Source organism: Amblyraja radiata, chromosome 6 (genome assembly GCF_010909765.2).
Source record: "Amblyraja radiata isolate CabotCenter1 chromosome 6, sAmbRad1.1.pri, whole genome shotgun sequence".
NCBI classification, from domain to species: Eukaryota; Metazoa; Chordata; class Chondrichthyes; order Rajiformes; family Rajidae; genus Amblyraja; species Amblyraja radiata.
The window spans coordinates 18,433,534-18,457,659 of record NC_045961.1 but is presented as its reverse complement, the minus strand read 5'-3'; the positions used below and the strand labels follow the sequence as shown (position 1 = coordinate 18,457,659).

Genomic DNA, 24,126 nt, shown 5'->3' with positions numbered 1-24,126 from the left:
GTCGCAGCGGCCTCTGCAGTCCGTCTGTCTTGTTTTATTTTTTGTCTCGTTTAAATGAAGTTATAGTGTTTTTTTTTAAACTGAGTATGTGTGTGGGGGGCGGGGGGTGGTGGGGGAAACTTTTAAATCTTTCCCCTGCCACCCTGGGTGGCCTCCAACCGGAACGACCTGGGGCTCCAGTCGCGGAGCTGGCCGAGTTCGGAGCGGGAGGAGCAGTGGTGGCGAGCTGCTGCAGCCCGACCCCAGAGATTCGGAGGCTCCAGCCGCAGGTCTGGTGGACGGTGACACCGGGAGCCTGCGGGTCCCTGCTGGGAGACCGCTTTTTGGGGCTTCCGCAACTGCGACTTTCCCGCCCGAGTTGCGGGGTTGAAGATGACCTGGAGCAGGGCCTTACATCGCCCGGCGCGGCTTTAACGGCCGTGGGACACTTCCCATCGCCCGCCGGGGGCTCCAACACCAAGACCCGGAGCACGGCCTTGCATCGCCCGGCGCGGCTTTAATGGCCGCGGGACACTTACCATCGCCCGCCGGGGGCTTTGATCGGGAGGAGTGCAGGGGAGAGATAAAACTTTGCCTTCCATCACAGTGAGGAGGAGATACACTGTGATGGATGTTTGTGTAAATTGTGTTGTGTCTTGGTTCTTTTTTCCTGTGTGTATGACTGCAGAAACCAAATTTTGTTTGAACCTCAAGAGGTTCAATGATAACAAATAAATTGTATTGTATTGTAAGGAAATGTGGCTGAATTCGCAAAAACAATCATTTCATCCACAGGTGAAGCACTCCTTAAAAAATATTTGCACTATTTATAGGGCACAGGAATTACTTATTAGAATTAGATCTGAAATCAGTAAATATATTTAGGACCAAAGACTTAAAAATCTGAAGTTCAGGAGAGAGTTGAATGTGGAGAGGTCAGGGACAGGGTTGGTGGGGACGAAATGTTAAGGGCCTGTCCCACGGGCATCATTTACGCGTCACGCAGGTGGCACTATGCGCGCGTAATGCACGCCATGCCCGCATCATGACGCACGAGTCCTGCGTCGTGACGCGTAAATTGTGTCGCGTAAATGACACGCAAATGACGCTCAAGTGGGACAGGCCCTTTAAGGTGGAAGAATTGTTCTTTGAAAGTAGATCCTGAAATTATCTTCACCTTGACAAGAAGAAAATGATCCAAACAGATATCTTTTGTTACTTGACAGAATATTTCATCGGGCCAACATCTTCATACATATTCCTGTAGAAGCCAAGTTTATACTCACAAAATAAAGTAAGGATTTCTTAAATTGAAACTAGATTGAGAGAAGCAGAGAGAACATCCATGACTTACTTCCTTGCAGTATTTGGTGATGGCACTTCCAAGAGGATGTTCACTGCTGGCTTCTGCAGTGCCTACAACTGCAAGCAGTGTCTTCAGGGATAGTTGAGCAATGTTTCCCAGTACAAGAACCCTCATTACCTGAGGAACACCCTGGGTGATTGTCCCAGTCTTGTCAAACATCACCACTTTTATCTAGAGAGACGATAGCTCCATTCAGTACAGTGAAATTATTAATAGACAATAGACAATAGATGCAGGAGTAGGCCATTTGGCCTTTCGAGCCAGCACCGCCATTCAATGTGATCATGGCTGATCATCCCCAATCAGTACCCCGTTCCTGCCTTCTCCCCATATCCGCTGACTCCGCTTATTTTAAGAGCCCTATCTAGCTCTCTCTTGAAAACATCCAGAGAACCTGCCTCCGCCGCCCTCTGAGGCAGAGAATTCCACAGACTCACCACTCTCTGTGAGAAAAAGTGTTTCCTCGTCTCCGTTCTAAATGGCTTACTCCTTATTCTTAAACTGTGTTCTCAAATGCCGGTTATCAACTTTTATCAGCTTCAGTTTCCATCATTTCCCAAAGAATATTGCCATTCACCAGAATGGATGAAATATTACATTATTTTGTGGGAACTCACTGCACCCAGTCCCAGAACACAATGCTCCTGTGACATTTCAAACTGAACTGTATTTTTTTTTTAAATGTGCAGCATTCTGCAAATAGATCTCACAAAAGTCAGGATGAATTAGATAGAGTTACAGTCATACAGCACGGAAACAGGCCCTTTGCCCAACTCGTCCTTGCCACACAATGCTCGATCTAAGCTACTCCCATTTGCCCGCATTTGGTCCATATCCCTCGAAACCTTTCCTATCCATGTACCTGTGTAAGTATCTTTTAAATGTTGTAATAGTACCTGCCTCAACTACCTTCTGGGGCAGTTCGATCCATTTACCCACCACCCTCTGTGTGAAAAGGTTGTCCCACAGGTCACCAGAAAATCTTACCCCTTTCCCCTTAAACCTATGTCCTCTGATTCTTGATTCTCCTACTCTAGGTAAAAGATTCTGTGCATTCACCCTACCTATGATTTTATACCCACTCATGATTTTATACACTCTAAGATCACCCCTCTGCCTCCTGTACTCCAATAAATAAAGTCCTAGTCTGTCTGATGACTAAAGATGGCAAGAGGTCTTGCCTGATTCCTGGTCTATGGAAACATTAGATTATAAAATATGGATCTTATAGAAACATATAAGGATCTTATAGAAACATATAAAATTATAAAAGGACTGGACAAGCTAGATGCAGGAAAAAAATTCCCAATGTTGGGCGAGTCCAGAACCAGGGGCCACAGTCTTAGAATAAAGGGGAGGCCATTTATGACTGAGGTGAGAAAAAACTTTTTCACCCAGAGAGTTGTGAATTTGTGGAATTCCCTGCCACAGAGGGCAGTGGAGGCCAAATCACTGGATGGATTTAAGAGAGAGTTAGATAGAGCTCTAGGGGCAAGTGGAATCAAGGGATATGGGGAGAAGGCAGGCACGGGTTATTGATTGGGGACGATCAACCATGATCACAATGGATGGCGGTACTGGCTCGAAGGGCCGAATGGCCTCCTCCTGCACCTATTTTCTATATCTATTTTTCTATTAAAATTATGGAGTCAGAGTTATACGGCAGAGAAACAGGCCCTTCAGCCTACTGCGTCCATGCCGACCATCGAGTCCATGTGTACTAATCCCACTTGCCTGCATTAATTCTACACCCCCTATGCCTTTACATCCATGTACCTGTCTGATGCCTCTCAAGTGTTCTTCCTGTTCCTGCCTCCACCATCTCGTCTGACAGCTCGTTCTAGATACCAACTATTTCAATTTACACTACAGATCATCTTTAAATCTCCTACCTATCACCTTAACCTCTGCCCTCTAGATATAGACACTCCTACCATGGGTAACAGACAGTGGCTATCTACTCTAACCACACATCTCATAATTGTATATATCTTCATTATGTCATCTCTCACCCACCTTCACTCCAGGGAAATAAAGACCTTAATAAAGGCACAAAAAACTGCAGATGCTGGTTTCCAAAAGTCCTGGAGTAACTCAGCCGATCAAGCAGCATCTCTGGAACGGACCTGACCTGAAACATCACCTATCCATGTTCTCCAGAGATGCTGCCCAACCCACTGAGTTACTCCAGCACTCCGTGTCTTTTTTTTGTAGAATTAATAAAGTGTTAACTTAACACAGTTACTTAGTAAAGAATTAGGCAGTCAATTGGAAGTGTATTTGCTATGAATATGGTTGCAGATTAATGTTTGTTAAGCTGTCTGTATCATACATTTATCCCCTCCTCCACCGTGCATTTTTTTTTTACCCCAAGAAAAAATTATCAGTGATCTTTTGACTGGCTGCATCAAAATGTTCTTCCACGAGTCAAAAGTCACGTGCATAGAATTGTCACATGCACTGGCAACAGAAAAATGACATTCTTACTTGCTACAGATTTACAGGCCCATTAATGAAATACACACAGATAATATGTAATAATCAATAATACAATAAATTAATTAATAATCAGTAATACTAGGTAACAAGACCATAATAGTGCAAAACCTTCTTCCCAGAATGGAAATATCACAGACTAGAGGGCATAACTTTAAGATGAGAGGACAAAGTTCAAGAGAGATATGCAAGTTTTTTTTTCACAGAGCGTGTGGGGTGCCTGGAACATGCTGCCAGTTGGTGGTGATGGAGGCAGATATGATAGTGACATTGAAGAGGCTTTTGGAAAATATGAAGGAATGAAGGAGGGATATGGATTATCTGTACGCCGATAAGATTTGGTATCATGTTTGGCACAGACATTGTGGGCCGAAGGGCCTGTTCTCGTGCTACACCATTCTATGTTCTAAAACAGATGTCCGTAGGCAGCTTTTGCTGGTGAAAACCTATATTACCTTTCACTCACTGGTTTTTCCAACTTGGTCACTCTACAGCCACTGACCTTGTGTGCCATCTCCAGCGGTTCTCCACCCTTAATGAGGATGCCATTTTGAGCACCGACCCCTGTTCCCACCATGACAGCCGTCGGAGTGGCCAGTCCCAGCGAGCAGGGGCATGCGATGGACAGAACCGTAATGGAGGTCTGAAACGCGAATCTGACAATCAGCTCAGCTCTGGAGATGTTTGTGTTGTAGCCCTGAGAAAAGAGGAGTCGAGAACATAACATAATGAGTCAATATACAGAAACAGGCAATGTCTCTGGTTGGCACAGTGAGCTAGAAATTTAACTCAGACAATTCCAACAACAAAACACTGCAAGTGAAACTCGGGGTAACTCAGAGGGGCACACTCCTGGATACCTCAGACCCTGTGTTGCTGATAGAGTTGACGTCTCCAGTACAGTGTCCCCCCGTGTAAAACTTGCCCTGTGCCGTTAATGCCAGTTCAGCATGCAGTGGTATCTGCAGCTTCACTAGCGTGGATGGGGGGGGGGGGGGGGGGGGGGGGAATGAGTGAGTCACAATGAGACTGGTCTCCGTAGAGGGAAGAAAAGGGTGGAAAAAGAAAGATGTGGATGGTGGTGGGATTTAATATGATCCAGGTATCTCAGGAGCCTTCCAAGTGACATGGAGATTTACCTGCTCCTCATCCAACCTTGTCTTTGTATTTGGTGCTCTCGATGTGGCTTTGACAGTAGTGAGACCAAGATCAGACGAGATGACCACCTTGCTCAGCATGTGCTCTGTTCCCTATCACTATCTGGATATCCTGTTTTCCAGCTATATTAATTCTCCTTCCCATTCCCAAACTGTCCTGTCTGTCCTCAACCTCCTCCACTGGGTGAGGCCAAAGCAAACCAGAGAAACATCACTTCATTTTCTGCTTGAGTAGTCTACAACCCAATGGCATGAACAATGACTTCTCCAACTTTCTTCCTTTCTGGCTCCTGATATCTATTACATAACTCTCTCACGCCCACTTTTTCCCAGTACTGACTACTTCCCCTCCTCTTTCTATCTGAAGAATGGTCTCTTCCTGAAACATGGACTGCCCATTTCTCTCCGGAGATTATCCTCTGAGTTCCTCCAGCAGTTCTCCTTTTTTTCCCTTGAGAGTCCAGGGGAGGATGGGTAACCAGAGAGAGAATAGGGCCCCTCAGAAAAACAGTGGTCATCTCTATGTGAAGCCGCAGGAGATGGGCAGGGTCCTCAATTAGTATTTTTCCTCTGCTTTTACATAGAGAAAGACATGAAGACTGGAAAACTTGGGGCAGTTAATGAAGATAGACACAAAATGCTGGAGTGAAGATGTCTTGAGGACTGTCCATATTACGTTCAAGGAGGCGCTGGATGTCATATGGCATATGAAGACATGGGCCGCGGAATCGGGGGGGCTGCAGCTCCCCCACTTTTTTGGCTAGACATGTTTCAATGTCTCCAGCGTTGGACGAGGTGCTGTTGTGCTCTGAGCAACCTGGTCATGGGTGTTGGAGAGCTGGGGCGGATGGAGGGATGGAAGCAGAAGCAGCGGCAGATGCGGAAGGGGAGCCAGGGCTGGCGAGTGTTTGCGGGGCTGGCGAGTCGCTCGCTGCAGCTCCAGCCATGGAGCAGCCTCAGTGCAAGAGTCCCGGGCCGTCGGAGGCGTCGGAAGCGTTGCGCCGCTGCCGTGAGAGTCTCTGTGCTGAATTCGCCCAGGTGACCAGCATGGACCAGGCTGCGGCTCGGTGTATCTTGGAGGACAACCAGTGGCTGCTGGAAGTAGGTACCAAGCACTGGGTAGAAGCAGTGGAAGGTAGTGGCCTTCAAATGGTGGTGGTTGGAGAAAGCATCCTGCGTGCCTGCTCTTTTTTCATTTATGGTAACTGCAAGAAAAAATTCCTGAGTCCAGAATCAGGGGTCACAGTTTAAGAATAAGGGGTAGGCCATTTAGGACTGAGATGAGGACAAACTTTCTTCACCCAGAGAGTTGTGAATCTGTGGAATTCTCTGCCACAGAAGGCAGTGGAGGCCAATTCACTGGATATTTTCAACTTAGAGTTATATTTAGCTCTTGGAGCTAGCGAAATCTAGGGATATGGGGAAAAAACAGGAAAGGGGCACTGATTTTAGATGAACAGCCATGATCATATTGAATGGCAGTACTGGCTCAAAGGGCCGAATGGCCTGTTCCTGCACCTATTTTCTATGTTTCTATGCGAGTATATGGCAATAAAACTCGACCACTTGATTTTGAAGCATTCATGCATGGTGGAGGCATAATGTAGTCATAGAATGATACAGTGTGAAAACAGGCTCTTCGGCCCAACTTGCCCATATCAGCCAACATGTCCCAGCTACCTGCTTTTGGTCCATATCCCTCCAAACCTGTCCTATCCATGTATCAGTCTAATTGTTTCTTAAATGTTGGGATAGTCCCTGCCTCAACTACCTCCTCTGGCAGCTTGTTCCATACACCCACCACCCTTTGTGTGGAAAATATTACCCCTCAGATTCCTATGAAATCTTTTTCCCTTCACTTTAAATGTGTCCTTTGGTCCTCGATTCACCTACTTTGGGCAAGAAGTGCATTGAACTGTATATTTCTAATGCATTTTAGATTTCTCCATAGTCTTACTTTAAAAAAAGTAACGTTTCCACAAACATATGCCCCCTTTATTAATGTCATGGTTTGATGATTCTAAATTCAAATCAAAATGAAATAAACGTCAAAGGAGAACGCATACTTTCAAAAGGCTCTGCTTTTTTCCCCGAGCAAAACATAATTTGTATGACTTTGCAAAATCAGGAAATGTTATGATTATTTCTTGTCCCTTTCTCCAACTACAAACATTTAAAAAAAATAGCACTTGAAATTATAACACATTTGAAAGTTTTTTTGTCAAATTTTCTGTACCATAGAAGGCACTAGTGTCGATCCGGGTGGGGGAGGGGAGATGGGGCATATATCCCCCCACTTTTTGAGGTGGGGGATGACCTGTATTATTATCCCCCAGTTTTTGGAGATCGAGCAATAACAAAATTAATAATCACCTACTCCTATCATGCAGGCCCTACATTATCCTAAAAATACTTCAAATAAAAAACATTGAAATCATACTTCTACAATGCACTAAAAAATGATTTTAATACATCAAATTTCAAAAAGTCCCTACCCCCCTCCCACACCCTCCCCCCCACTCGGCCCCTCCACTCCCTTGCCGGGAACCCCCAAGGCCAGTGATCAGTGCTTGCTCAGCTCCCCCCCCCCCCCCCCCCACACTTTCAAAAACGCTCCGCGTCCCCTGGAAGGTCGGTAAATATTTACCTCCCGGACCTGATCACATGTATCTAAGGACACTGTGGGAAGCTGGAGAAGAAAGTGCAGGAGTCCTGACTGAAATATACAAATTATTGTTAGATACAGGTGAGGTGCTGGATGACAGGAGGATGGCTAATGTTATGCCTGTATTTAATAGGGGCTGCAAGGAAAAGCTTGGGACCTATAGACCAAAGGCCCCAACATTTGTAGTTGGCAGGTTACAGGAGAGGATTCTAAAGGATGAGTTACAGATGCATTTAGATAGATGGGTTGATTCAGGATAGTGAGCATTTCTTTTGTACGTTGGAGTTTGTGTCTCATGAATCTGATTTTGAAGTGGTACCCAAGGAGGATAGCATTTATTTCTAGAGGGCCAGAATATAAACACAAGGATGTAATGCTGAGGCTTTATAAGGCATTGGTCAGACCACATTTTGTTTGGTGGAGTTTTGGACCCCATATCTGAGGAAAGACATGTTGGCGTTGGAGAGGGTCCAGAGGAGGTGTAAGAGAATGATCCCGGGATAATTGGTTTAACATATGATGAGCATTTGAAGGCATTGGTCCTGCACTCGCTAGAGTTTAGAAGGATAAAGGGTGACATCATTGAAACTTACCGAATGGTGAAAGGCCTGGATAGAGTGAATGTGGAGAGGTTTCCACTAATGGGAATAAAATGATGTATCTTTAGAAAGGAGGAATTTCTTTAGTCAGAGGATGGTGAATCTTCGGAAATAATTGTCACAAACGGCAGTGGAGGCCAAGTCAATGGATATTTTTAATGCGAAGATTGACAGATTCTTGATTAGTAAGGATGTCAGGGGTTATGGGGCTAAGACACGAGAAAAGGGGTTGAGAGGGAAAGATAGATCAGTCACTATAGAATGGCCGAGTAGACTTGATGGCCCGGGTGGCCTAATTCTACTCCGAGAATGTATGAACTTATGAAGGTTGATGAGGACAAAGCCGTAGACAGTCTCTCTGTGGACATAAGCGAGTCATTTGATGCTTCCAGATGGTAGGCTGCTCTGGAAGAATAAATCGCACAGGATCCAGGAAGAGATGGCTAACAAGATACAGAATTGGATTCATGGTGGGAAGCAGAGGGTGCTGGTGGAAATTTGTTTTTTGGACTGGAGGCCTGTTTTGCCTCCATTGGTTTGCCTCAGGGATCAGTGCAGGGGCACATTACCATTGTCATCTATGTCAACGATTTGGGTGAGAATGAACAAGGCATGATTAGTAAGTTTGCAGATGATACTAGGTGGTATTATTACGAGTGAAGATGTTTATCAAAAATTACAGAGGAAGTTTGATTAACTAGGCAATTGTTCGAGGAATGGCAAATACAGTTTAATTCAGATAAGTGAGTGGTAGTGTCATACATCACGGAACTTCGGCCCACTTACCCATGTTGACCAAGATGCCACATCCAAACTAGTCCCACCTGCTCACATTTAGCCCATATCCCTCTAAACTGTTCCTATCCATGTCCCTGTCCAAATGTTATTATGGAAGGCCTTGAATTTTATTTCGCCTTCCATTACAGTGAGGAATGCGTAGGAGTCACTGTGGTGGATGTTCATGTTAAAATGTGTTTTTGAGTCTGTTGCTTTTGACTGACCTGGCCTGTGAAATTCCTCGTATGTTGCAAAACGTACTTAGGGAATAAAATCTGATTCTGATTCTGATTATTGTACCTCCCTCAACTACCTCCTCTGACAGTTCAGTCCATGTACCCACCACCCTTTGTGTAAAAATGTTGCAGCTTCAGGAAAGTTAAAAATAAATGATTCCATTCCCCAAATGCGCTTGAAGCTAGCTTCTCTACTGGGTTCCATGTTCTTGGATTAACTAGGAGTCCCGGTGAAGAATGCACTGATTGAAAGTTTTACAGGAAGGTGACATCTGCTTCACCCTGGCATTAAAACAAATGGCAGAAAGCCTCAGGGCTGGACACACAGTGACAGGTACCGCAGGTACATACCGATAGGTGTTTCTTCATGATGTTGAAGTCAACATACCCAATGACAATCCAGGTAATGAGCGTAAGCACAGAAATGACAACAATCAAAGGGACAAAATATCCACTCAATTTATCTGCGAGTTGCTGAATCGGAGCCTGTAAAAGTCATAAAGAAATATAAATGAAATTATATTTTCAGGTCAAAAATATATCACTGCATACATCCACAACAATCATGGGGCTGCATTTTCTCCATTCTCTGCCACTTTTGTCATTTGTGCCAAACGAAACAAAGGCTTTAATAATTAGAAGGCTGTGGGCCAAATGCAGGCAAATGGGACTAGCCTAGTATGCCAACTTGGTCAGCATGGACAGGATGGGCTGAAGGGCCTGTTTCTGTGATCTATGGCTCTAATTATCGCAATACTGAAACATCAAAGGAATTTTGAGTCCCAAATACAGTTGTTTAAACTGCTCATCTCTTCCAGAATTATCTTCAACAAAATCCTTACTCTAAATAATAGCATCCCCGTGCATCATTTTAAACAATAGTTAGTTTTAAATGACTCACACAGACAGGAACAAATGTTATGCAAGATTTGTCACGTATTCTGATTCCCCCTCAGCTATGTAACTTGAGTTGTACATTAGAATGAATGAAGATTCAACACTTAAAACTGGCATGAATCACGTACATATGGTGTATTCAGGTTTCAATATCAACAGACAATTGTGATTTCATTGTAATAATTTTGGATTTAAATACTTTGAACAACATAACTGCAGGATTTTTCACTGATAGAAATGTCAGCATTGCAGATGCTATCTCAGGCTAAATTACTTAATTCAGAATAATTAAGTAGATTGTACAAAGTCGTTACGTAGATTGCTGCAGTTGTATAAGACGTTGGTGAGGTCACATTTAGAATATTGTGTTCAGTTCTGGGCACCATGTTATAGGAAAGACGTTGTCAAGCAAGAAATGGTATAGAAAAGATTTACGAGGATATTGCCAGGACTAGAGGGTCTGAGCTATAGGTTGAGTTGGCTGGGACTCTATTCCATGGACCGCAGGAGGATGAGGGGTGATCTTATAGAGGTGTATAAAATCATGAGAGGAATAGATTGGTTAGATGCACAGGGTCTCTTGCCCAGAGTAGGTGAATCTAGGACCAGAGGACATAGGTTTAAGGTGAAGGGAAAAAGATTTTATAGGAATCTGAGTGGTAACATTTTCACACAAAGGGTGGTGGGCGTATGGAACAACCTGCCAGAGGAGGTAGTTGAGGCTGGGACAACGAAACAGTTAGACAGGTACGTGGATAGGACAGGTTTGGAGGGATATGGGCCAAATGCAGGCAGGTGGGAACAGTGCGTAGCTGGGACATGCTGGGCTGAAGGGCCTGTTTCCACGCTATATCACTCTAAGACTCTCTATGACTCTATGGTACACAATAAAAACAAACACCACTTCCGACTCTCATAATTAGTTACTTAGAACATAGAAAAGTACAGACACAAAAAGCTGGAGGTGACGTTTCGGGTTGAGACCCTTCTTCATACTGAGAGTCAAGGGAAAGGGAAACCAGAGAAATAGATGGTGATATAGAACAAATGAATGAAAGACATGCAAAAAAAGTAACAATGATAAAGGAAACTGAACTGAAAATGAGTTACAGACTGTGAGACTCAACGAGACGTCTTTGAAGCTGGTACTTCTGCAGCATCCTCTCTCGCTGCTCCCCCTCTGTGATTAACTGCAGTTCCGTCCAACACAGAACAGTACAGCACAGGAACAGGCCCTTCGGCCCATAATGTCTCCGCCAAGCATGATGTAAATACTAACTCTTATCTACCTGCACATAATCCATATCCCTCCATTCCCATGTACCTGTCCAAATGTCCCTTAAATGCCACTATCGTATCTGTCTCCACCACCACCATTAGCTGCATATTCCAGGCCCCCACCACCCTCGCTATAAAAAAAACCCACACATCTCCTTTAAACATTGCCCTTCTCGCCTTAAACCTATGCCTTCTGGTCTTTGAGATTTCCATCCTGGGAAGAAAGGTTCTGACTGTCTAAACCATCTATGACTGATAATTTAACATACGTCCATCAGGTCTCCTCGCAACCTCTGACGTTCCAGGGAAAACTCTCCAAGTCTACATGACAACAGCTGTACCGGAGCAATCAGCGAAGACAGCCTGGTTTGCGACGCTATGGGTTCCAGTCTCAGCATCAAACATCACAGCCGGGTCTGGCTGCGGAGCACAGTGTGACAGTAACCTCTATGATGCTTCCATGGGCAAGTACCAGCAGTGGCTATTAAACTACTCCCAGCCACCCTGGTTCCCACGCTCTGGTTCACTGCAATATTTATTATAAAATTGTGCACTAACAAACAGGAGAATTAAAAGTGTGCTGGGGTATTAATAAAAATAACATCGACTGGACAAGAACAGCTGCCAGCCCAGCAGCTCCAGAACCCTGAACATGGATCTGCACTGTACCAATTACACTGTTGTCAAGGGTGGGTTTAAAGGAGGTGCGCAGCTATGATGGGTGAGTGGAGGGACCGGCTTCCTTTAACAGAGAAGTTAATATGCTATTAAATATAACCATAGGATGGTACGTGCCCGGAACTCACTGCCTGTTCATCAATGCTGTTAAGGGTCTTGTCATTAATTGTACGGTTTCCCCTTAAATTCGATTTCTCAAAGTTTAACACCTTACACTTGCTAAGATTCAACACCATCTGCCATTTCTGTAGCTGTTCTACATTCCGCGATACATTTTGACATCCATCCTCACTGTCCATGACCCCAGCAATCATGGTGTCATCTGCAAACTTAAAAGGGCCTGTCCCACTTTCACGACCTAATTCACAACCCTTTTTACCCGTGGACATTTTTCATCAGGCTAGAAAAACGCCCCGATCTACTTGATGCCACGAGTACCTACGACTAGCATCACGGCCTGCTACGACCAATCTATGACCTCCTACAACCTCCTCCGACCAACTACGGCTATGCTGCGAGTATGTCAAGGGCAAACTCGGCAGAGGTCGTGAATTAGGTCGTGAAAGTGGGACAGGCCCTTTACTAACCAGCCCATCTACATTATGTCCAAGTCATTTATATATATCACAAACAGCAGAGCTCACAGCACAGATCCTGGCAGAACTCCACTGCTCAGACCTTCAGCCTGCTACTATACTGTATTGTACATATTGTGGTTATTCTACTTGCATCAAGCAAAGTAGAAGCCAAGCACAGGCAGACTTTACTCAGAACTGCTGTAGATTTGGGAGCAACAGCAGGAGGAGTTTTGCAAGAGATAAGACTGATTGGCTCTAGCCCGAGTGGGAGGAGAGAAGTGAGTTAGTGCCGGGAAACAGTTGAAAACTGAGGAATTTGGTTTGTAAATTGGTAAATGAGGCAATTTATCAGTCAATTTAAGCAAGACTGCTCTTAGGGAGCGGCAGTGAGTGAGTGGCCGTGTGAGTCTTTGGCTCGATAGTCTTAGGAGACCACGCAATACGCTTGAGAGGGAGAGACGAAAGAAGGAGAAGTCAGGCAAGCTGATTCAGTGTGATGCTTGCAGTATGTGGGAGGTCAAGGACACCGCTGGTGCCTCTGGCTGCTACAAATGCGAGAAGTGCATCCAGGTAGAGCTCCTGAAGGACCGTGTTGGGGAACTGGAGAAGCAAGTGGATGACCTCCGGTTCGTCCGAGAAACTGAGTAATTCCTTGACAAGTCCTACAGTAAGATTGTTACACCTAAGGTACTGGAAGAGAGAAGGTGGGAGACAGTGAGAAAGGGAGGGAAGCATGGAATGCCAACGTCCCCGGGTGTTGTACCTCTTGTGAACAGGTTCACCCACTTAGAAGCTGTCGGGACAGAAGACGTGTTTACACTGAGCGGCGGACTGGCTTGCGATGCGAATAGGGCTGTTGAGCCAAAACCAAAAAGGCCTAAGACAGGCAACGCCATTGTAGTGGGAGACTCCATTGTGAGAGGTACGGACAGGGGTTTCTGCGGCAACAGACGGGATGCGAGGATGGTGTGCTGCCTTCCTGGTGCCAGGATCCAGGATGTCACGGACAGAGTGCAGAAAATCCTCAAGGGCGAAGGTGAACGTCCGGAAGTGGTAGTGCATGTCGGCACAAACGATGTCGGAAAGAAGGGGATGAATATTCTGCAGCGTGACTTTAGAGAGCTCGGAAAAATGCTGAAAAGCAGGACCTCCAGGGTTGTTATCTCCGGTTTGCTTCCAGTTCCTCGTGCTGGCGAGAGCAGGAACAGGGAGATACGGGACCTGAACGTGTGGCTGAGGAACTGGTGCACGGGGCAGGGATTTAGATTCTTAGATCACTGGGATCTGTTTTGGGGTAAGGGGGAACTGTACAAAAGGGACGGATTGCATCTTAACAGGTGTGGGACCAGCATTCTGGCAGGCAGGTTTGCCACTGCTACGCAGGTGGTTTTAAACTGAATAAGGGGGATGGGGTGTCGAATGGGATAGTGGAGGATGGAGTTAAAGGGAAAGGGTTTCTTAAATGTGTGAGCGTAGAGACAGAGGGGTGTAAAATGAGGGTAGCAATAGGTAGCAAGGTGAAAAGTAAAAGTGGCAGGCCGGCAAATCCAGGGCAAAAATCAAAAAGGGCCACTTTTCAGCATAATAGTATAAGGGGTAAGAGTGTTGTAAAAACAAGCCTTAAGGCTTTGTGTCTCAATGCAAGGAGCATTCGTAATAAGGTGGATGAGTTGAATGTGCAGATAGCTATTAATGACTATGATATAGTTGGGATCACGGAGACATGGCTCCAGGGTGACCAAGGCTGGGAGCTGAACATCCAGGGATATTCAATATTCAGGAGGGATAGACAGAAAGGGAAAGGAGGTGGGGTAGTGTTGCTGGTTAGAGAGCAGATTAACGCAATAGAAAGGAAGGACATTAGCTTTGAGGATGTGGAATCGATATGGGTAGAGCTGCGAAACACTAAGGGGCAGAAAACGCTAGTGGGAGTTGTGTACAGGCCACCTAACAGTAGTAGTGGAGTTGGGGATGGCATCAAACAGGAAATTAGAAATGCGTGCAACAAAGGTAAAACAGTTATAATGGGTGACTTCAATCTACATATAGATTGGGTGAATCAAATTGGCAAGGGTGCTGAGGAAGAGGATTTCTTAGAATGTATGCGGGATAGTTTTCTAAACCAACATGTAGAGGAACCAACGAGAGAGCAGGCTATTCTAGACTGGGTATTGAGTAATGAGGAAGGGTTAGTTAGCAGTCTTGTTGTGCGTGGCCCCTTGGGCAAGAGTGACCATAATATGGTTGAGTTCTTCGAGAGTGACATCGTTAATTCAGAAACAAGGGTCCTGAACTTAAAGAAAGGTAACTTTGAGGGTATGAGACGTGAATTGGCCAAGATAGACTGGCGATTGATTCTTAATGGGTTGACGGTGGATATGCAATGGAAGGCATTTAAAGACTGCATGGATGAACTACAACAATTGTTCATCCCAGTTTGGCAAAAAAATAAATCAGGGAAGGTAGTGCATCCGTGGATAACAAGGGAAATCAGGGATAGTATCAAAACAAAAGATGAAGCGTACAAATTAGCCAGAAAAAGCAGCCTACCAGAGGACTGGGAGAAATTCAGAGACCAGCAGAGAAGGACAAAGGGCTTAATTAGGAAAGGGAAAATAGATTATGAAAGAAAACTGGCAGGGAACATAAAAACTGACTGCAAAAGCTTTTATAGATATGTGAAGAGAAAAAGATTAGTTAAAACAAATGTAGGTCCCTTGCAGTCAGAAACGGGTGAATTGATCATGGGCAACAAGGACATGGCAGACCAATTGAATAACTACTTTGGTACTGTCTTCACTAAGGAAGACATAAATAATCTGCCGGAAATAGCAGGGGACCGGGGGTCAAATGAGATGGAGGAACTGAGTGAAATCCAGGTTAGCCGGGAAGTGGTTTTAGGTAAATTGAATGGATTAAAGGCCGATAAATCCCCAGGGCCAGATAGGCTGCATCCCAGAGTACTTAAGGAAGTAGCCCCAGAAATAGTGGATGCATTAGTGATAATTTTTCAAAACTCTTTAGATTCTGGAGTAGTTCCTGAGGATTGGAGGGTAGCTAATGTAACACCACTTTGTTACTTGCTGCAGGAGGAGAGCTCCGTTGGTGGTCCTGCAGTACGGGAAAATCCACCCGCAAGTCAAACAACCCGTTGACTCAGAAGAGTCTGGGGAGGGAAAGGGATACCCTCCCTCAACGGAGAGCGTCTGAGGACGGCTCTCCCACATAGGAGCAACATTTTGGAGAAGTTGCTCCAACAATGACCTGCTCTAAGGAGAGAGCTGTGTCAGCCTGGGCCTACAGCAGCAGGCAGTACCGGGAGCCTCGCATAATGGGGCAACCTAATGTATTCCCCATTGGAGGGGGAAGTACATATGGAAGAAACCACTCTGAATCAGAGTACAAAAGCAGGGGGGGGAAACCTTCCCAGGGACAAGCAGAAGAAAGGAAGTAAGTAAGTAACTTTTACTTATATAGTAGGTATGTTGCAAAGCCTACCTGAAGCGTGGCTGAAAATCTGCCGCTGCGGGTGTGCGCGATTTTGGCGCCGTTTAGAGGGGGCGGGTTTAAAACGCGATTTTCTCTAAGCTGTTCCAATCGAAAATGTTCAGCCTAGTTAATTATTAACGAAAAATCGCTGGAAGACCCCGTCGCAAAAGCTATTATTAGGTTTAAAGCCCTTGAATAATAGTTATAGTAGTTTAAAAATCAATCTCTAAACCCACGACCGCCAGCAACCGCAGGGTCTCATAAAGCAAACCACAGAAGGTAGGTTGTATATTTTTACATTAAAAAGGGCTTCTAAAGATCCCTTTATACAAAATTTAATATTGCGAGTAGCTCATTTTGGGCCCATTATATCCCGCAGTATTTTTCTGGGCATTTGGGGGCACAAATCTACCGCAATGTGAACGTTCTAAACCAGCGCGTTCCACAGGGACCCACTGGAAAGCTGATTTAAATGGACATTTATTTACAGCAATTAAACACTAAATTCCTTCCATTTGGCCTATAAATTAATGTAAATGAGATTTAAAAATCATGTTTTATTGTGAATTATTTGTGAATATTATTTGGACATTTAGGCTATTTAAAAATGTTAATCATTTATTAAGAAATGGATAGATGTTTAGATCTAGTAATTGAAGTCTGAAATTAGCTACAATTAGGTAACTAACTAATTATATGCTTTAATTTCAGGTCATCCAAGTAAGATTATTTTATATTTGTTTCAGAATGCTTCAATCTATGATAACTGAAAATTTCATTCAGTTCTCTTAATTTTTAAGAAAGTTATGGGCTTTTGACTGTTCACGATCACAGCTTTTTTGTTATGTCCATAGAAAATCAATAGGGAACAAGATGCTCATTTCCCAGTATGAAAATGGCCATAACTTTTTAAATACTTGAGATATGAAAGTGAATTAGGTGTCAAATTAAACTTATTTTTATGCTTTATCTGATGGGATAAATTACAGACTTGATTTTTAAAATCTCAAAATTTTGTAACATTGCTATATATAGCACTGTTTAAGTTAACTTGCACCAAAGAGCTTTACATAAAATAAATAATAAGCACAAAAGAAAAGAAATACTTCTGCAATCATCCAGGTTCAACTGGGTGCTTCCCTGGATAGAGATCTAGAAAATGTCTCCTGCTCTGAGGAGAGGAGCATTCACGGTCAGTTTCAGTCTGACCCAAAGCAAGAATCTCATTTAGGCCCGCTGGAGGGGCCATGTCAGCGCAAGTATCCTCAGGGGCCTGCGGCAGCACCTGTTTTCAGGGCTACCTACAAATCTCACTCTCAATGGAGGGGAGTGTGAGTGATCAGTAGGTAACTGATCTCGAATTACAATACTATACAATACCATTCATTTGTCATTTGAACCTCACATAACGTTCAAACAAAATTTGGTTTCGAGATCAGTAGGTAACTGATCTCGAATTAAAGTATGAACATACTGAAGCACATGCATATGGCCTCAAGAGACAGCAGTTGGCAGAATATCCGCACAAATGCCGGCAAGGGAACAGCGCTATCAGGGTGACTTTGGAGAAACCAGCCGCCGAATCCTCTCTTCAGGTAAGACCAGAAGAAGGAAGCAAAAGCTGTCGGACCAATCAAGGTACCAACGACAAGCAAACTTCATCAGTAGGCGACAACACACCCCACACCTCCATAGGGGGTAAGCAGTTCACTGAAGCCGGTGGTAGCTTGAAAGCTGGGCATGGAAATATGATCAGTTGTCTTTCAAGGCAGACTCAGAATTATGGCCAGAATTGTCCGACAAGGCAGGCTCAGTATGATAAGGTTTTCAGACCTAGACCCAAGCAGAGGTCAGGAGAAACATGGAATCCACACTTCCTACCAGTCCAACTCCCAATCAAGGAGAGAAAAGGAACCCGCGTCAGGGGCCTTTGGGCTTACCACAAGACCACCGGTAGCCATGGAGGTAGGTGGGTCTGGGTTTACTAAAACAAGGGATTGTGGACCAGTTACATATTGTGTTTTTGTTCAAAATGACAATAACATGCATTTCAGATCTGGTTTAAAAAAACAGATAACAACATGTGATTATTTTTTACTGCACAACATACATAGGTTCCAAGCAGACTTGGAACTCGGACCGGAATTGTCTTCAAGGCAGGCCCAGTATTTTGGGCAGGATTGCCTTCCAGGACAGTTGACAGATGGAGGATGTCACTTCATCCAGGTTTAACTCATTTGTGCAGTACAGACTTTTAGAAACAGCAATTTTTTGTTACGGTCTAACTACTGTTTTATAGGAGCTTCCTATAAAATGGTCACATGGCATGCATCGACCTCAAAGAGGCATACTATTCGGTGTCTATTCATTAAGAACAGGAGATATTTGAAGTTTAACTGGATGGCATAGCTCTGCCAAATGGGTTGACATCAGCACCTAGACTATTGACTAAACTACGGAAACCAATTCTGGGACTACAAAGGTCTCAAAACCACATAGTAATGGCATATTTGGAGGACATTTTCATTTTGGAGTCACCAAGAATTGGCAGAAGCATCAGTCAAGCAAACCAAAACCCTGTTTGAAAGAATTGGTTACCTCATCCATCCAGTTAAATCAAAATTGACACCTACAAGGGTAATTGATTACCTAGAATTTACTATCAAAAACAGTAAATATGTTGGTGACTTTGCCTAGGGGCAAACGACAATATTAATTAAGCCTGCAATGACCTGATAGTCAAATTCTAGCCATCTATCAGGCAAACAGCGAGTGTAATTGGCAAATAGTAGCTGCATTCCCAGCAGTACGGGCCTTTGCATTACCAGAACTTACAGCAAGCAAAGGAACGAACACTCAGATTACATGCAGGCCGAATTGGCAAACTATGGATTGCCAGCAGAGGCCATTGTTGAATAACTATGGTGGATAACGAATGGGAGACAGCTCAGGGAAATATTGCTCGAAAGCCATCGAGGGTTCTTCAGACCTATGCAAGCGGCTAAGGATGGGGAGACACCAACACAGTCTAAAGCTGTGGGGGCAGATGGAATGACAGGAGTCTGTAATTCCCCAACACATGGAATCAATTACCCAGAATTGTTGGGGGCACAATATGGACTCAAGGTTCTCTGTAGCGATATGCAATCGGTGCTTGTTCAAATTCAGATTGATAACACCACTGCGGTGGCATATATCCATTAACAAGGGTGGTGTAAAATCTGTATTTTACGACAGATTGTCGAACCTCATTTGGCACTGGTGTATCGAGAGGAATATTTGGGAAATCTACGAGGTAGATATAACACGGTGACAGATGCTGGATCACGAATGTTTAATAACAACACAGAATGGATGTTGAATCAGACAGTATTTAACAAAATAACTACACGATTTGGCATACCAGATGTTGATCCGTTTGCATCTAGACTAACCATTAGTTACCCAGATATGTGTCCTGCGAGCTGGATCCAGGAGCAAGGCAGTGGATGCTTTCTCCCTCAATTGGGGAGGAATGTTAATGTATGCTTTCCGCCAATTTGTCTCACAAACCGATGCTTGACAAAAATCAAGCAAGACTAAGCCACAGGCATATTGGTAGTGCCAGATTGGCCTACTCAAGCCTGGTCCCCAAAAATTTTGGGAATTATAGTCCAGCCAGTAATGGCTGTACCCAAGAGCAGGGACCTCCTAGTGAACCCAGTTACTGGGAGCAATCATCCACTACATGAACGTGTAACTAGTTGGTCTGCAGATTCTGAGGAGGCCATTTCAAGGCATAGGACTGTCCGAACAAATACAACACAGTTCGGATAACGGATGTCTTGGAGTTCCTATCAACTGTACTATAACTATAAACTAAGTTATAGTGCATCTATAGTGCATGAGGCGCACTCTCCTCCAATCTGATGCTGGAAGCAGGGCACAGTTCGATAGGAACGCACCCCTTTACAACAAAATTCATGAAGGGAATTTACAATTTAAGACCTCCAAGGCCAAGGTACACTGACACATGGGATGTGAGCGTGGTACAAACCCTACTTTGACAGTGGGGACCGCCTATAACTAACCCTGAAGGTGGTATGCTGACAAAGAGTCCAGACACTGCAAAAGCTACGGTTGGATTACATGACCACCAATATGAACAACATAACATTCCTAATCAGGAACCTGATGGCCACAAACTCTCCAACCACTTCCACCCCGTGTACCTCGGAGTCACACACGACAGGACACTCTCTTTCAAAACCCACCTTCAGAACACCAAAGCCAAGGTCAACACTCGCAACAACATCCTGCGCAAACTGGTAAACTCAAAGTGGGGCGCTGATCCACCAACCATCCATGCAACTGCCCTAGCCCTGTGCTTCTCCACAGCTGAATACGCGTGCTCAAGCTGGAGCCGCTCCCACCACACCAAACTGGTTGACACAGCCCTCAACGACACCTGCCGCATTATCATGGGATGCATAAAGACAACGCCAGTCCCGTGCCTCTACGCCCTAGCTGGTATTGCCCCCCCCCCCATATAAGACGATCCATCGTCGCCCAAGACGAGCGGAGAGCACAGGAGATCGATACCAGGCACCCCCTGCACGGACACACAGCACCTCCACCCCGACTGAAATCCAGAGCCAGTTTCTTGCAGACAGTCCCACCTCTCCAGACAACCAAAGAAACAGCAAGGACCAACATCTGGAAAGATGAATGGAACCAGCTCAACACACGAGCCCACGACTGGATGGAGAGAGGAATCACTCCGACTGAATGCCTCGCCAGCGGGCACGACCTCCCATGGCCAACCTGGAAGACCCTCAACAGATTACGAGTGGAGCAGGGGAGGTGCAAAGCACTTATGAAAGCATGGAACTACCAGGCAGAAGACACATGCAGCTGTGGAGCAGTACAGACAATGTCCCACCTACTGGAGTGTGACGACGCCCCCCAGTGCAGCCCCCAGGACCTGGCTGAACCGACCCGACCAGCTGTGACCTGCGCCAGATATTGGCAGAACGACATCTGAGATTGCAGCAGACTCGAAAAAGAAGAAGACCTGATAAAACAGAGCAGGCCAGGAATGCCAGGGATGGAGATCCAGTTCTTGGCATATCCAGAGGACCAACGGTTGTGTGGGTGGTAACATACTAACACCACTATCTGAGAGTTACGGAGAACCTCAGAGGCTCAGAACAATCGGTCCTCATCAGCCATAAAAAAACCACACCAAAAGGTGACAACTCAAACCATCTCCAGATGGTCAAAAGAGGTAATGCGGTAGCAGGAGTAAACATTTATATGGTTAAATCTCACTCCACCAGGGCTGCATCTACGTCAGCAGCAAGAGCTATGGACGTGCCCCTTGACGACATCCTAGTGGCTGCAGGATGGACGAATGAAATAACGGTCCATCGGTTTTATATCAAACCCATAACCGGACTGGGGGTGTTTCCACGTACCATTTTAAGATCTGTCCCTCAGTTTCCCCTCCAAGGTTGGGAGGGGTAACTTTTTAAAAAACTTTTCTTTCATTTAAAGCATCAGTTTCTTTACTTAACTACGTAATGTCTGAATGCTTTAATGATTACACGCATCCATGGTCAATCCATTCAGTGTGTGACGCCTGGATTCGTAACCGGCGTAAAATCACAGAGCTTTGAAATCTTCACGTAGTCACTCACGTGACTCCGAAGTAAAATAGTAAGATTAAACGAGAACTTACCAGTTTGAAGTTTGATCCTGATTTTATGAGGAGTTACGATGAGCGATTACGTGCCCACCGCTCCCACCCTCATACTATGAAGGTCATATGGAAGTTCTAGTTTCTTCACAATCTTACTATTCTCAGGTCTTCTTTTTATCTGTGATTTAACACCGTTGCTTTGAAGATTGACGCGCACTCAGACGGACGGCCCTTCTTCACGTAATCGCTCATCGTAACTCCTCATAAAATCAAGATCAAACTTCAAACTGGTAAGTTCTCGTTTAATCTTACTATCATATTGAATGGCGGTGCAGGCTCGAAGGGCCGAATGGTCTACTCCTGCACCTATTTTCTATGTTTCTATGTTTCTATCAAGGAAATTTAACTGAGGTGTGCAGTTATGACTGGGTGAGTGGAGGGACCTGCTACTTTGACAAGCTAACAGCCAGCAAACATAATGACTTGGATGACATTTTGCCAAAGAGTGGTGGGTGCCTGGGAATCACTGCCTGCATCAGTGGTGGAGTTAGCAAGTCTCACCACTTAACTAGAAATGAAAATTGAGAAGGATTTGCAGATCAACCTCAGAGTTGTGAAGGTGAAAATTATTACCAGAGGCTCCCTCTAATTTAGATAACCTCTTGGTTGGCATGGATGAGTCAAGCCGAAGGGGCTATTTCCGTGCTGTATGAGTTTGCAAAAATTACATTGTTATGGCCAGTATCAATGGAAGCCAATGATGGCACTTTGCTTTAGAATTATATTATAGTTGTATAAAAATAATATAGCATGAAATAGAATCAGCAAATGTTGAGAACACAGAGTAGATGAGGCAGAGTTAATGTTGCACGTTGACCACTGGTCTGTATATTTACTCCACTTCTCTTTCCAATCTGTTGCCGATCCTGACCATTTCCACCTGTTCCTGGTTGTATTTCAGGTTCGTGTTCAGCCCAAGTTGGGCTGAAGAGCCTGTTGCCACACTATCATACAGTGCTGCAACAGGCTCTTCAGCCCAACTTGTTCATACCTACCAAGTTCCCCATTCTAAGCTAGTTCCACCTGCCCGCATTTGGCCCGTGTCCCTCTAAACCATTCCGATCCATGTACCTGTCCAAGTGCCATTTCAATGGTTATTGTACCTGCCTCAATGACCTCCTCTGACAGCTTATTCCATAAACACACCATCATTCGTGTTAAAAATGCCCCCTAAATCTCTCCTCTCTCACCTTAAATCCTTGTCCTTGATCCTATGTTCTCGATTCCCCTATCCAGGCCCACACCTCGCTAAATATTTCCGAACTGTGACTGTGATATTTTACTCTTCTATTTTTCAAGAGAGAGCTAGATAGGGCTCTTAAAGATAGCGGACTCAGGGGATATGGGGAGAAGGCAGGAACGGGTACTGATTGGGGATGATCAGCCATGATCACATTGAATGGCAGTGCTGGCTCGAAGGGCCGAATCAGCTATTGTCTATTGTCTATTTAATTGCTGAGTGTTGCTACACGTGAATAGGCCTGTACATGTGCTGTACGGTTCTGAGTTCTACGTTAATGGGTTTCCAGTAACCATTGTTGATGAATACAGAAATACAACTGAACATTAATTGGATAACGCAGCGGTGGCAAAATTACCTTTGATGTCTGTGCTTCTTCTACTAGTTTGACAATCTGTGATAATGTCGTGTCTGAACCAACATGGGTTGCTTTAATCAACAGAGTTCCTTGTGCATTAATAGATCCAGCAATCACTATACTTCCTGGTCTTTTCACAACTGGCATAGGTTCTCCTGAAACAGACAGCAAATTAATTGCACACAGGGAGTTCAACACCGACACATTTCAGTTTTAGAGTAATGCCCCTGTCCCACTTAAGAAACCTGAACGGAAACCTCTGGAGACTTTGCGCCCCAAGGTTTCCGTGCGGTTCCCGGAGGTTTTTGTCAGTCTCCCTAGTGGTCGAAAATGGTTTCCGCTTCTTCTATGTTCCGGCGATTATTTCAAAAAATTCAAAACCAGCCGCGACTAAAAATAGGTTGCCGTTTTAAAAATCGGTCATTTTTTAGTCGAAGCCGGTTGCGATGCTAGTTGAAGGTGGTTGCCGGAGGTTGCAGGTGGTTGCCGGAGGTTGCAGGTGGTTGCAGGTGGTTGCCGGAGGTTGCAGGTGGTTGCCGGAGGTTGCAGGTAGTGGAAGGTAAGACCTCCGGAAACCGCACGGAAACCTTGGG

General features: G+C 44.8%; 1 protein-coding gene across 2 annotated transcripts in view; it reads right to left on the bottom strand.

Annotated features, from left to right (window-relative positions):
- Positions 1-24,126, bottom strand: part of atp7b (ATPase copper transporting beta) — an 80,568-nt gene that overhangs the window by 28,116 nt on the left and 28,326 nt on the right. For both annotated transcript variants that reach the window (XM_033022278.1, XM_033022279.1), the window contains exons 11-14: positions 23,534-23,688; positions 9,627-9,761; positions 4,344-4,538; positions 1,334-1,516 (exon numbers count right to left, since the gene is read on the bottom strand). In XM_033022278.1, the coding sequence (XP_032878169.1) occupies positions 1,334-1,516; positions 4,344-4,538; positions 9,627-9,761; positions 23,534-23,688 (668 nt within the window). The remainder of the gene's footprint in view (positions 1-1,333; positions 1,517-4,343; positions 4,539-9,626; positions 9,762-23,533; positions 23,689-24,126) is intronic.